General features: G+C 45.7%; 1 protein-coding gene across 1 annotated transcript in view; it reads right to left on the reverse strand.

The window, feature by feature from the left end:
• Window positions 1–13,856, reverse strand: part of si:ch73-105b23.6 (uncharacterized) — a 28,338-nt gene that overhangs the window by 3,493 nt on the left and 10,989 nt on the right. Inside the window, 19 exon segments of the mRNA XM_036982882.2 lie at window positions 2,877–3,039; window positions 3,326–3,454; window positions 3,796–3,982; window positions 4,244–4,311; window positions 4,465–4,485; window positions 4,604–4,723; window positions 5,723–5,842; window positions 6,096–6,288; window positions 6,468–6,646; window positions 6,777–6,929; window positions 7,993–8,226; window positions 8,620–8,919; window positions 9,867–9,942; window positions 10,063–10,277; window positions 10,799–10,948; window positions 11,115–11,718; window positions 12,001–12,180; window positions 12,289–12,456; window positions 13,121–13,254. Of these exon segments, the coding sequence (XP_036838777.2) occupies window positions 2,877–3,039; window positions 3,326–3,454; window positions 3,796–3,982; window positions 4,244–4,311; window positions 4,465–4,485; window positions 4,604–4,723; window positions 5,723–5,842; window positions 6,096–6,288; window positions 6,468–6,646; window positions 6,777–6,929; window positions 7,993–8,226; window positions 8,620–8,919; window positions 9,867–9,942; window positions 10,063–10,277; window positions 10,799–10,948; window positions 11,115–11,718; window positions 12,001–12,180; window positions 12,289–12,456; window positions 13,121–13,254 (3,394 nt within the window).

The following is a 13,856-nucleotide window of genomic DNA, read 5'->3' on the forward strand; positions in this document are numbered from 1 at the left end:
TGTACATACTGTACTCGATACCATCTACTGTATCTTGCCTATGCTGCTCTGTACCATCACTCATTCATATATCCTTATGTACATATTCTTTATCCCCTTACACTGTGTACAAGACAGTAGTTTTGGAATTGTTAGTTAGATTACTTGTTATTACTGCATTGTCGGAACTAGAAGCACAAGCATTTCGCTACACTCGCATTAACATCTGCTAACCATGTGTATGTGACAAATAAAATTTGATTTGATTTGATTTGATTTGATATACGCCAGATAGGCCTACGTCACTTTATAACACTGTCAAGAAGCATTATGACCATCATAATCATATAAGCCAGATAGGCCTACGTCACTTTATAACACTGTCGAGAAGCATTATGACCATCATAATCATATAAGCCAGATAGGTCTTCGTCCCTTTATAACACTGTCAAGAAGCATTATGACCATCATAATCATATAAACCAGATAGGCCTACGTCACTTCATAACACTGTCAAGAAGCATTATGACCATCATAATCATATAAACCAGATAGGCCTACGTCACTTTATAACACTGTCAAGAAGCATTATGACCATCATAATCATATAAGCCAGATAGGCCTACGTACGTGCATGCCCTTATATCAGTCATCAATCAAAAAGAGGGTGCATTGTCCGGCTCCTGAAATTTGCTCCTGCATTTATCCCAGTAATCAGCAACAGAGCATTGGGGTAGGTGCATGTCTGATGTGTGTGCAATAACAATGATCATTTAATATGGTAAATTCTTGTTGTTGTTGTATGTAACAAACATACTATTGACATATAGGCTATGGTGTTTTGGAATGTTTTGCCTTGTGTGGTAGTTTGTGTGGGTTTTTAAACTCTTATGTAGGTGTCATAACCTGTTTATAATATAGCCATGGATGGTTATGACAAGTTATGTCAGCTGTTATGACATACACTACATGACCAAAAGTATGTGGACACCTGTTCTTCGAACATATCAAAGTTGGATGCACAGAATCGTCTAGAATATCATTGTATGCTGTAGCGTTAAGATTTTCCTTCACTGGAACTAAGGGGCCTAGCCCGAACTATGAAAAACAGCCCCAGACTATTATTCCTCCTCCACCAAACTTTACATTTGGCACTATGCATTGGGGCAGATAGCATTCTGCTGGAACTACTCGCTTCAGCAGGCGGCGGCCCTGTTCTGTGAGCTTGTGCGGCCTACCACTTTGCGGCTGAGACGCTGTTGCTCCTAGATGTTTCCACTTTACAATAACAGCACTTACAGTTGACCTGGGCAGCTCTAGCAGGGCAGAAATGTGAAGAACTGACTTGTCAGAAAGGTGGCATCTTATGACGGTGCCACGTTGCAAGTCACTGAGCTCTTCGCTAAGGCCATTCTACTACAAATGTTTGTCTATGGAGATTGCATGGCTGTATGGCAGATTTTATACACCTGTCAGCAATGGGTGTGGCTGAAAAAAAACAAATACACTCATTTGAAGGGGAGTCTACATACCTTTGTATATATAGTGTATTATGACATGGTTATGACAGGGTCATAATGTGTTATGGCGCTGGATGTCAAGTGAAGTGTTACCAACATTTCAATGGTGTATCAGCTAAATTGCAGTGGTCTGAAGGGATAGGTCCATTCTATACATTCTATTTCTATGATTGAAATGACACCCACCCCGTATTCAAGAGCATGGCGGGCACAACACAAACACCTCAGATTATGTACATTAGGGTCTATGCTACAACATATGCGGAAAAAATATATAAGATGTATAAAATAGTTAGACAATCCTGTTTGGCAAGCTTTTAAATTATATCAAGCTCAACCGTACACTTTTATCCAGTGATGTCGACTTGTCTCATGGTATCGTGGGATATGCAAAATGGGTCAACTTTGAGCACCTCTACCTCCGGAATATCTTGGTATTTAGGTTCAAAAAGTCCCTTTCTGACCACTTTTACCATGTATGGAAAGTTCAAAAAGGGGTGCGGTCAAAAAGTGAACTCAAATAGAATGACTCATACATTACACTGTGGCTTACAGTATAAAGCAGGGCCAGGACTCTGCAGGATTACGTGTCTCTAGACTACTGCCACCTGCTCCAGATGCTGTACATCTGCAGACTGTAGCCCTGCAGTCATGGAGATAATACACAAACAGGGCTGATGGACATACGGACACCAGATGTACCTCTATTATCCTGCAGAGGTCAGGTAGACCAACACAGTGTTAAGGTTTTGTTCGGCTTTTGAGAACTACTGTGGATTTCATTTGATGCGATTACCAGTGCAGTTAGTGTCTAGCTAGTATATTGAGGTTGTCGGTTCATGAAGTTTGTCACGTATACTCCCTCTCCGGCCTCTAGGTCATCAGGCTGCTGATTACCCCGCACACCTGTCACCATCGTTAAGTGCACCAGCGCCTCATGACACTCACCTGGACTCCATCACCTCCTTGATTATCTTCCCTGTATCTGTCACTCCCCTTGGTTCTTTCCTCAGGTGTCAATGACTCTGTTTTCATATCGGTGTGTTGTTTGTGGTTCGTGGTCATTGTTTTGTTTATTTATTAAAACACTCACTCCCAGTACTTGCGTCCAGACTCTCAGTGCACTCGTTACAAACTTGGTGTCGTGTTTCCACCCAATCTTGTGTTTTTGTGATTATGTTCTGCCTTGTAGTTCTGCTGCAATAACAGTAAACATTGTGAACTGAACTGAGGGTAAACTATGCATCTGTTACTGGAAATATATATATATATATATTGTGGTTTCAGTATCTTTCGGGAAGGTACTATATACCATTAGGTCTGTGTGAATGTTGTGTACACCATGTTACCGTCTGTGAGGATATTCAGCCTACTCACTCTCCTGTGATGGTCTTCTTGCGGGAACAGCAGAAGCAGGCGAGGGCAGACAGTAGGAGGAGGACAGGGATCCCGATGCCTAAAACCAGGCCCAGGATCAGGGGCTTCTTATCCTCCGCCATCTGGGCCACGGCTATCCCCGTCCTGTTCAAACCACCCATGTCTAAATAGTGGGCCAACAGTGGAACGTTAGGTTTAATAGGCCATTAACACATTATTGTGTCATACTTAGGGCCCCCCAAAAAATCTTGGTCAGTTCCCAAGTTAACAACATTTAGTAGCTGGCCAGTGCATTTGGTTCTGGGTTCAGAGAATGCATGCTTAGTGGAAACTCTTTTCCATAACCATAGTATGAAATTACCACGTGAAATGACCAGGAAAAGCATCACACCCTGGATATTTGCATAAAATGGTAAATGGTCAACAACCCATTTTTCCCACAGCCTCACCTAAAATGCAGGATTGGGTGTAGTCGACGTCGGTGGTCCCGTTACACACACACCTGTACCCTCCGTAAGTGTTGGCACAAAGAGCAGGTTGCCTACACACAGCCTCATTTGATTTACACTCATCCAAGTCTGTGAGAGAGAGGCGAGAGGATAAAAGAGACAAACAATTTGTAATACAAAAAACATCTCAATTCTTGCTGGCAAACACCGACTTAGGACTGCATCTTTGACAACAGCATTAATCATAATCACCATTATCGTCATTGTTGACATGATAATGCAAAATGTGTGGTTCAAGTTACGCCCCCCCCCCCCCCGAGAGCATTGTTTTACATTACATAGTGTGACAGCCCTGCCACCTGTCAGGGATAATAACGCTTTCCTTCTACTATTGCAATCAATCATTTCTGAGTCTGACAACTCCTCGTGACTATAGAGTAGAGTTTAACAGAGAAACGCCTTCCTTTTACCTCCAACGTCAGCGGTTTTGATGCTGTAGTAAGCACTGACGCGGGTCAGGTAGTCTCTGATGTACCAGTGGGGTGTGTCACTGGACACGTTGATCCTGTACTCATCCAGACCTGAGCCCTGCATCGGCCGTTTCGTCACAGCGCTGTAGAACTTGTTCTGGAAGCCCATTGACAGAATCTCCTCCAGCTGTAGGACGGAGAAGTTTGTCATCATTGGTATAAATACACATATCGCCACATCATTATATCACACCGCTCAGCCATGATCTAAATTTACACACACAATCCTAGGAGCCAGAGTTTTCCCCTTTCCATTTCTGGACTGGTATCCCTGGTCAGGTCATGTGGTCTGAAAAACCGTATGGCCCAATAGCTCTTTTTATGTGTTCCACACACACAAATGTAGCAATTCTTCATTTGGAGCCCACACACACCCTCTCTCTCTCACCTGCCTCAGCCCCTCTCCTCCAGACCCCTGGTTCCTCCAGCCCAAGGACACGTTGAAGACATTGAACCCTGTCAACAACGTCAACAACATCAATAAGATGGGGCCTAGACCCGAAGATGACCTCACACAACCACAATGTGGTCACGATCACCATGGTGACACAGTAGTCATGTCTTGCTGTGCAGTATTGGGGGATTTCTTTTGAAAAATAGAAGGCTTACCTGGTGGATTGGCAGAGTCCCCTGCAAAGGAACAAATGAAACGGTATCATCATTATACAGAGATAATAATGCCCTGCAGAAGATACTGTTTCATGCAGTACTATACTGGAACAGTAACTGGGCCGTTGTGTGTACGTACCACAGCCATCGGTTTCCTCAGTGCTCTGGTAGCGACAGGAGCATCGGACGGACCCTGGCGTGTTCACACACTCAAACTTAGCGTTACGACAGGCCGATGGATCCAGGCACTCATTTATGTCTGAGTCAGGAGGAATATTACCATTATGTACTGTAATCTCTTCAGAAAACAACTGCAATATGGCTCAGAGACACACTACATGGCCAAAAGTATGTGGACGCCCTTTCAAATTTGTGGATTTGGGCTATTTCAGCCACACACGTTGCTGTCAGGTGTATAAAATCGAGCACACAGCCATGCAATCTCCATACACAAACACTGGTAGTAGAATGGCCCGTACTGAAGAGCTCAGTGACTTTCAACGTGGCACCGTCATAGGATGCCACCTTTCCAAAAAGTCAGTTCGTCAAATTTCTGCCCTGCTAGACCTGATCTGGTTAACTGTAAGTGCTGTTGTTGTGAAGTGAAAACATCTAGGAGCAACAATGGCTCAGCCGCGAAGTGGTAGGCCACACAAGCTCACAGAACGGGACCAGCGAGTGCTGAAGAAGTGGTGTAAAGCTCGCCGCCACTGGACTCTGGAGCAGTAGAAATGCGTTCTCTGGAGTGATAAATCACGCTTCACCATCTGGCAGGCTGATGGATGAATCTGGGTTTGACGGATGCCTGGCCTGACGGATGCCTGGCCTTGACTGGCCTGCACAGCCCCTTGATCTCAACCCCATCGAATACCTTTGGGATGAATTGGAACGCCGACTGCGAGCCAGGCATAATCACACAACAGGAGTGCCCGACCTCACTAATGCCCTTGTGGCTGAATGGAACCAAGTCCCCGCAGGAATGTTCCAACATGTTAATGCCCATGATTTTGGAATGAGATGTTCGACGAGCAGGTGTCCATATACTTTTGGCCATGTAGTGTATTTTACATTGTTTTCAGAATGTATGTATACTGTAGTGACCTTAACTCAACACCTACAACGTCATTGAGAGGTTTGGATCTCTTGTCGTGAAAGCTATGGTGTTGGCTTGACTTTCACAAAGTCCAGGGTTCAAGCCCCGGTCAGGACTACCCCCTGACTTTGCTACAACACAGTATGTTTATGTCAGAGTCAGTACCTGTGCAGTTGCGGCCGTCCCCAGTAAAGCCAGGCTTACACCTGCAGGTGTAGTTGTACCCTGAGCTGAGGCAGTCGGCCATCGTGTGACAGGGAAAGGGGAAGGGAGGGAGGCAGAGGTCTGAGAGGAAAAGAAGGAGAAACATGAATGAGAACAGCTCAATGGTAATGAATAGGGCCAGGAGTTTATCTGGATGAGGAAACACTCCTGACTAGTAGTAATGAATAATTTCCTGAATACAGGTAAAAGAAGTTGCTAGCTGAGTCGTGCTCATAAGGGCAGGCAACACAAAGCGAGCAGGTAGCCCCAACCTGTTTTCTCTCCCGTTTAGTGCCTAATGAACACACCACCTTGTTATCCAACGTATACCAACCATTCTCAAAGCACTTGTATCCCTGCTTGTCCCCGTAGATGGTGGGTGAGGGGCACTCTCCACAGGTGAACTGGTCTGGCTCTCCCTGGGACTGGCACTGCACTCCTGGGAAGCAAGGCTTCCCTTTACACACGTCGGTGGTATTCCCACAGAATTTCCCACTGAAACCCTTAGGGCACAGACACCCTACCACCTGGGAGGACAAGGCACAAAGGAAGGGTGCGTGGGTTGATCGGCATGGGAACATCATCTCACACTCAAAACACACAGGACTAGTTCATATTGCGCTCTGGGAGAAAACACCCAAGCCCATATGGAAATACTCCCCTTACTGTTTTGTCTGTCAGTCTGTCTGTCTGCATGTTTGTTTACCAGAAATCTCCCCTGCAGATGGTTGTCCACTATGCTGTTATATTGGCAGGTGCCACCGTTGAGGCAGTTGCACACCTGCAGGATGGGGGTGAACTGAGAGCTCAACAGCTGGTCATCAACTCTGATGGTCAGGTAGACTGGCTGGATGTTGAGTGGTGTCCAGGTCAATATACCATCACCTATAGGGAGAGACACATTAAGGAATTATAGGAAACTTTGCCAAGGGGGGGGGGGTTGCATGTGTGAGTGTGTATGTGAGTGTACGTGTGTGTGTGTGTGTGTGTGTGTGTGTGTGTGCTTCTAGCTCACTTTTCCCAACAGATGCTTGTGGTGGTCTGGGGAAGAGCAGTGAGAAGCTTATAGGGTCTAGGTTGGAGTCTTGAGTGCTGATCTGCACGCGGACGGTGGATTTGACCTTACAACGGATCACCGTGGGCTCAGTCACTATGGGAGGCATGTTCCCTACATAGGAGAGAAATTGAAGCATGTCAAACCCAACTCTGGAACTCGAAGCCAGTTCCTTTGCTTTTTTTCATTGTTCCCCTTTAATAACGGACTGATTTAGACCCGGGACACTAGGTGGGTGCAATTAAGTATCAGTAGGATAGAAAACCAGCAGGCTCTGGACCCTGTAGGCTAAGAGTTGAACACCCCTGACCTATAGAGAAGCATGTCAATTGACCTCAATCAACACTACACTGCATTCAATAAATTCTTACGGAGCGATTGGCAGAATGCTGTGGAGTAGGATGAAGTTGCACATACTAGGCCAGTGGTGGAAAAAGTACCCAACTGTCATACTGTAGTAAAAGTAACGATATCTTAATAGAAAATGACTCAAGTAAAAGTGAAAGTCACCCAGTAAAATACTACTTGAGTAAAAGTAAAAACGTATTTGGTTTTAAATATACTTAAGTATCAAAAGTAAAAATAATTTCAAATTCCTTATATTAAGCAAACCAGACTGCGCCGTTCTCTAGTTTTTATGTATTTACGGAAAGCCAGGGGCACACTCCAACACTCAGACATCATTTTCAAACAAAGCATTTGTGTTCAGTGAGTCCACCAGATGAGGTAGTAGGGATGACCAGGAATGTTCTCTTGATAAGTACGTGAATTGGACCTTTTTTCTGTCCTTCTAAGCATTCAAAATATAACGAGTACTTTTGGATGTCAGGGAAAATGTATGGAGTAAAAAGTACATTATTTCCTTTCAAAATGTAGTGAAGTAAAAGTAGCCAAAAATATAAATAGTAAAGTAAATATACGCAAGTAGTTTTACTTACGTACTTTACACCACTGATAGACACTGATATAAGGTTAGTTTTGTGTTTATCCCCCTAAACTAGCCCAACTAGGCTAATATTTTAAGATTAGACTCTGTAATTGGGGAGGGTAAACTGATCCTAGATCTTTGTCCAGAGGGCAACTTTGACCCAGAGCATGTGACTCGAAGAGGAAGTGCAAACATCTACAATAAAGATACAAATTCTTGATCCTCTGACTGACATAACAGTTGACTCACCAAACACCGTAGCCAGCTTGTGGTACAGCTCCTGGGACTCCAGACTCTGCAAACCCAGTCCAGTGTCGTTAGAAGCCAGGATGTCATGAACACACTGCAAACTGCCCTGACATGTCCTCCTCAGTCTGTCTTGTACAGCTGGACTCACTGACATCAGCTCCTCTGTCGAGGCTGGAGTAAACCGACCAGTGGGTGGGATGGAGAAGAGCAGGCTCTCTGGAACAGGCACAGCCCCTATGGAACACATTACAAGACATCCGTCAGAACCCTCAAGATATCTCACCATATTTGACATTAGACAAAGTGACTGTACAGACATGACCTTATATGTAACCGAGGGGCTCTGTGTGAATTCGTACCCACTTTTCAGACCAAGGATGAAAGGGTGAAAGACCGCTCCTTTAAACACCTAGCAATGTCTGCGAATGGCTACTTACACATGAGTGGAGTTAGGGGTACTTAATCTGCGTGATACACTATATTTGAATTAGGGTAGAGGGACCACACTAGCACGCTACCTAGAATGAAGCAATGTATTGGACATGGATTCTAAGTGGTATGTTAGTATTGACATTCAATGTGCCGCCATCTCCTTCAATGTGAAATATTGACTTAAGCCTCACTCACAGGACAGGCCAAATTGGCGCAGGCTCTCCTCCGGGGGAGGGTTGCTCTTGGGGGAGATCATCAGCTTCCCGTCAGACTGCAGGAAGTCATCGGTGCGGTTGGAGCTCCAGAAGCCCAGGAGGCCCACTGTGCGGTTGTAGAAGGTCTGGGGGACCTCCACCAGGGCGGCCAACTGCTGTGCACCACCACCTCCACCCACCCTCCACACCACCACGTGGAGCCCCCCAGCGTACACTGCCGCACAGCTACTGGCCGAAGTACAGCGCACCGCAAAACCCTCCTTGCCCATGTGCACCACACCTGCAAGGACAGCAGAGGGCACTGTTATGTCATCTTAAAGGGATATGAGGACAGCGTTCCATTGCTACTGCAATATGCTGGGTCCCAGCCCACTCGGGTGTGGAAGGGAATGAAATTGCAGACCAGATAGCCATATAATTAATATTCATCTTCCACTGGTTAGAGGCGAGGCCAAATGTAAGATCAGAACCATTTTGATGGACGTGTGGCAGAAAAGATGGGACTCTGAGCCCAAGGGCCGAGTGTCATTTATGTGCCCTCGATAGAAAGGTCGGTGGACCAAGATTCAAAGGTCAGATTAGGAAGGAAGAGGTGGTGTTTGCTCGATTGCGCCTAGGACTTTGTACACTGAACTCGTCATTACATCCGGTTGGCCAGCATGTGAATGGTTTGTGTCTGGAGTGTACGGTCGAGGAAACGGTGGAGCACGCGTTGTCATAGTTACATTACATCCGGTTGGCCAGCATGTGAATGGTTTGTGTCTGGAGTGTACGGTCGAGGAAACGGTGGAGCACGCGTTGTCATATTGTCGTAAGTATGTGGAAGAGAGGGAAAGCTTGAAGTGCAGGGTCGTTGAGATTGGACTGCATTGGTACTGCGTTAGGTAGGAGGATTTAGAAACGTGGAGCTTAATGTTGTAAACTCTGATTGACCACACACTCCGGCCCAGTAAGTGGCGGCATGCACCTTCAGCGTTTGTTTGCGGAACCGCCATCCATGATAGCATAGAAGAAGAAGACGCTACTGTAATATTGTATGTAACAAGGGTTGGAGAATGATGTTCCAGGTCGTTTGTAAAAGTTGTATAGAGATTTACTATATTCCTAAATTGCATTGTCTAGTCTGGTAGAATAGTAGTGAAAGGTTTCATAGTAATTGTCCTGTTTCTGTGACATGTTTGTTATGGTAGGCCAAGTGTAGGCCTGTGCACCGCTTAGATTTCTTACCGACAAAGACTGGGACCTTCACATTATCCACCAGGACCTCCAGTCCCTCTCCTGACTCTGCACACCGCCACTCAACCTGAACACACACACATTCACACAGAGGCAAGGACAATCAAGCACGTGAGATCTACAGCCCATACATAATACAACCCATAAGACAGACACACACACACACACACACCCACAACACACTGACCTTGCCGATGCCCTGGTGAAAAGCAGCCATCCTCACCACCGTGGGGACCCGTCTAGCCTGTCCGTCCGTCTTCAGCTCGCACGTCTCACCCTGCAGCGTGAAGATATTGGAGCCCGTGTAGGAGGAGAGGCGCACAATGACAAACTCGCCGAGGGCCTTGAAGGAGTACTCAGTCCCATCGAAGGTGATGAAATGAAGGCTGCCGTACACCATGCCTGCGGACAAGACAGAAGGAAACAATTCACTAACCGAGACTTTACACAGGACATTTACACTCATTTACACTAATGGGTCCAAGCAGACAGGCACACAGTGAAGGATCTGTCTATTATCGCATAATGGGACCAAACATGTGGGCTATATATCATTGACAAACAGTGACAAAATTATGTATTATTAAGCAACACGGCCCGAGGAGGTGTGGTATATGGCCAATATACCACGGCTAAGGGCTGTTCTTATGCATATTCTTATGCATACGCAATGTGGACACAGCCCTTAGCCGTGGTATATTGGCCATATATCACAAACCCCCAAGGTGCCTTATTGCTATTGTAAACTGGTTACCAACGTCATTAGAGCAGTAAAAATAACTGTTTTGTCATACCCGTGGTATACGGTCCGATATATACGATCCGATATGTCTGTGACACAAGTCAATAATAATTCATTCAATGAGTTGACAGGAGTTGAAAGTAAATGACCCCCATTCCGCTGAGTATAGGTAAGCTCTCACCAATGCCCTGTGTTGCCTTGGCCGCGGTTATGCAGCAGTCGGGGCTCACCCAGCCGTAACCTTGGCAACGGTCCAGGGGTCTCTTGGCCAGATAGAGGTGGCACAGAGGAGACTGGATACAACACCACTGGAACGGAAGGAGATCCTCATCTAGAGATGGAGGGGGAGAAATAAGACGACAACAGGCCATAGGGATGAGTTTGCTGCTTTAAAAGACATGCAACTGGTGATCACTTCGATGAATGCCGTTATTGATTTGAACAGCATCCCGAATGGCAGGTTGAGCTTTCACTATATGACGTAACTGAGACGGTACCTATGTGTTTCTGTGCAGTGGCTCCAGAGAAGTAGCGCTCACTGTATCCAGCCAACAGGGGACCTTGTGGGTCATACACACATCTCTTCCCTGAGCCGTGCCGATTGGACAGGATGGACTGGAATACGTGACCCCCACTGCCCCCCCAGCGCAGCCCCCGTAGCTCCGTCACCCGTACCCGATCCTGCTGGTTGGGGGGCAGGGTCTCAGGCCCGAAGGCCAAGTCCTCCAGTGCTTGGGCGCGGGTACAGGGGCACGAGGACACCCCCTTGGCCCACTCCTTCGGCTCGGGCTCTTTTAGGGCCCACACCTGGCACCTCATCTTTGGGTCCTGTTCGCGCTCTGTGGGCCCTGTCAGGTCATACACCAGCTGACCCAGCTGACCTGTGTTCCCCTTCACCTCCTGAGGTCTATACCGCCCCCCTGGGCCAAACAGATTTGTTGGATCCGTGGTCTCGTTGAAAAAGTGGGCTCCACCGTCGGTGTAGCCTGTGAGGGCGTCATGGTGGATCCTCTGGCCAGGACCCCAGTACATCTCCCCAAAGCGTAAGAGGGCAAAGGAGCGCTCCCCGTCCGTAGTCAGGATGCACTGGAAGGTGTTAGCCTGGAACAGGCCACAAGGTGGCACCACAAGAACAAAAAGACAGGGAGAGAAGTGATATGTGAGGACTGATGAATCAGGTAGGTTACATTCTCCCAGCTAACACTTGAGCAACAATGGATGCTAATCTAGGACAGACATCTGGGCATACACTACCACACCCTGTAGCATCCAATAACCCACTTTCCTGCTAGACGTACAATTATGTTTAGCGCCAATAGACACCTACAGGAAATGCCTCTATTGGAGATGGACCTGATTGGGACATGGACATTGAACCAATACCTCAGAGTAGTTGATTTTCTGATAGGAGACAGCCATCACATGATCCCAAGTGATCTTTAAAATCCAGGCTGGGGTGAACGCAGGTTTGTCGTTCCGTTCCTCAAACCGCGTCACATCGTCCGCTGTACGGCTGAAGACAATTTGGGAATATCTATCTGACATATTCAGCTTGTGGTATTCCTATGAGAGAGAGACATCATTCAGATTAGATGAGATTAGTCCAATGACTGTCATCCCCACTTTGACTCCACTCTGACCCAAACTCACCCCTAACCCTTGAAATCTCACCTGATAGAACAGCTTCCCCTCCCCGAGGGTGAGGTCAGCATCGTCCCAGAACACGGCCAGCATTGCCAGGCCCTCGTTGCCACGGAAACCCGTAGGGAAAGGGACAGGAAGCAGGAACTGCTCGTTCTGACTGATAGACTGGAACTGAATGAGTCCATTATCTGAGAACTAAACCAGAGAGAGAATGATTTATTTATTATATATATATATATATATATATATATATATATATATTAATTGCCAAACCTACAGTATGTCTTATGAAACATGCATTCTAGTCAAAACTATTCTGATTTGTCCTTTACTATAACATTTGGAAAGATAATTTGACCAATGAGAAAGCATTATCGATCAAAATATTGGTACTGACTTGGCCAAGCAGATTGTCACTGTAATGGTGCACATCTTTGTTGTCATAATAATACATTTCAAAATTGTGGTAGAATACGTCTTTCCCAGTCTGGCTTTATACGGTACTGTAGAACCAATCCTTTGGCTTCTTTGAGTATTGCTTATCCTTAGTTCCGTCAAAGGTGATTATTTTATTTTGGTGAATGTATGTGTTGTAGTTTTGCACATATAGTGTTTTGTTTGTTGTTGTTTTTTTGGTGTGTGGGGGGGTGGGGGTGGGGGGGTAGATCAGTTTTAATATTGCAGATTGAGTTTCACAGCAAAGGCCATTTCAGAGAAAAAAATACACTGATGTACATCTTCTTGCATCTGCATCGAATAAAACACTGTAGAATTAAAAAATAGTACTAATCATTTATCTTGCTGTCTTCAGTTCAGGGTTGCCAGTCTCAGAGTTGTGAGTAAAGATGTGGATACTTACATAGACCCGATCGTACAACTTGCCTATGAAGGGGAAACCCATAGGTGGTGTGATGTAAGGAGAGTTCCCATCTTTTGTGTCCAACCACACTCCTATATCTCCCACCTCATCACCAAACGGGTACAAATCACTCTCTGTGAATTACATCATTGTAATTGTGACATTTTTATACACTTTTCACACATAGAAAATATGCAGCAAAATGGCAATTACTATATATGCTGCAAGAATATTCGAAGAAGTAAACAAGCTCTTTACACTATTTAGCACTTCAACTACTTCAAGTGTACACTCGACACATTTAGTATGTGTTCAGCATACACTACCGTTCAAAAGTTTGAGGTCACTTAGAAATGTTCTTGTTTTAAAATAACATAAAATTGATCAGAAATACAGTGAAGAGGCGACTCCGGGATGCTGGCCTTCTAGGCAGAGTTCCTCTGTCCAGTGTCTGTGTTCTTTTGCCCATCTTAATATTTTATTTTTATTGGCCAGTCTGAGATTTTCTTTGCAACTCTGCCTAGAAGGCCAGCATCCCGGAGTTGCCTCTTCACTGTTGACGTTGAGACTGGTGTTTTGCGAGTACTATTTAATGAAGCTGCCAGTTGAGGACTTGTGAGGCGTCTGTTTCTCAAACTAGACACTCTAATGTGCTTGTCCTCTTGCTCAGTTGTGCACCGGGGCCTCCCACTCTTCTTTCTATTCTGGTTAGAGCCAGTTTGCGCTGTTCTGTGAA

Source organism: Oncorhynchus mykiss, chromosome 1 (assembly GCF_057628025.1).
Source record: "Oncorhynchus mykiss isolate SJ-2025 chromosome 1, ASM5762802v1, whole genome shotgun sequence".
NCBI classification, from domain to species: Eukaryota; Metazoa; Chordata; class Actinopteri; order Salmoniformes; family Salmonidae; genus Oncorhynchus; species Oncorhynchus mykiss.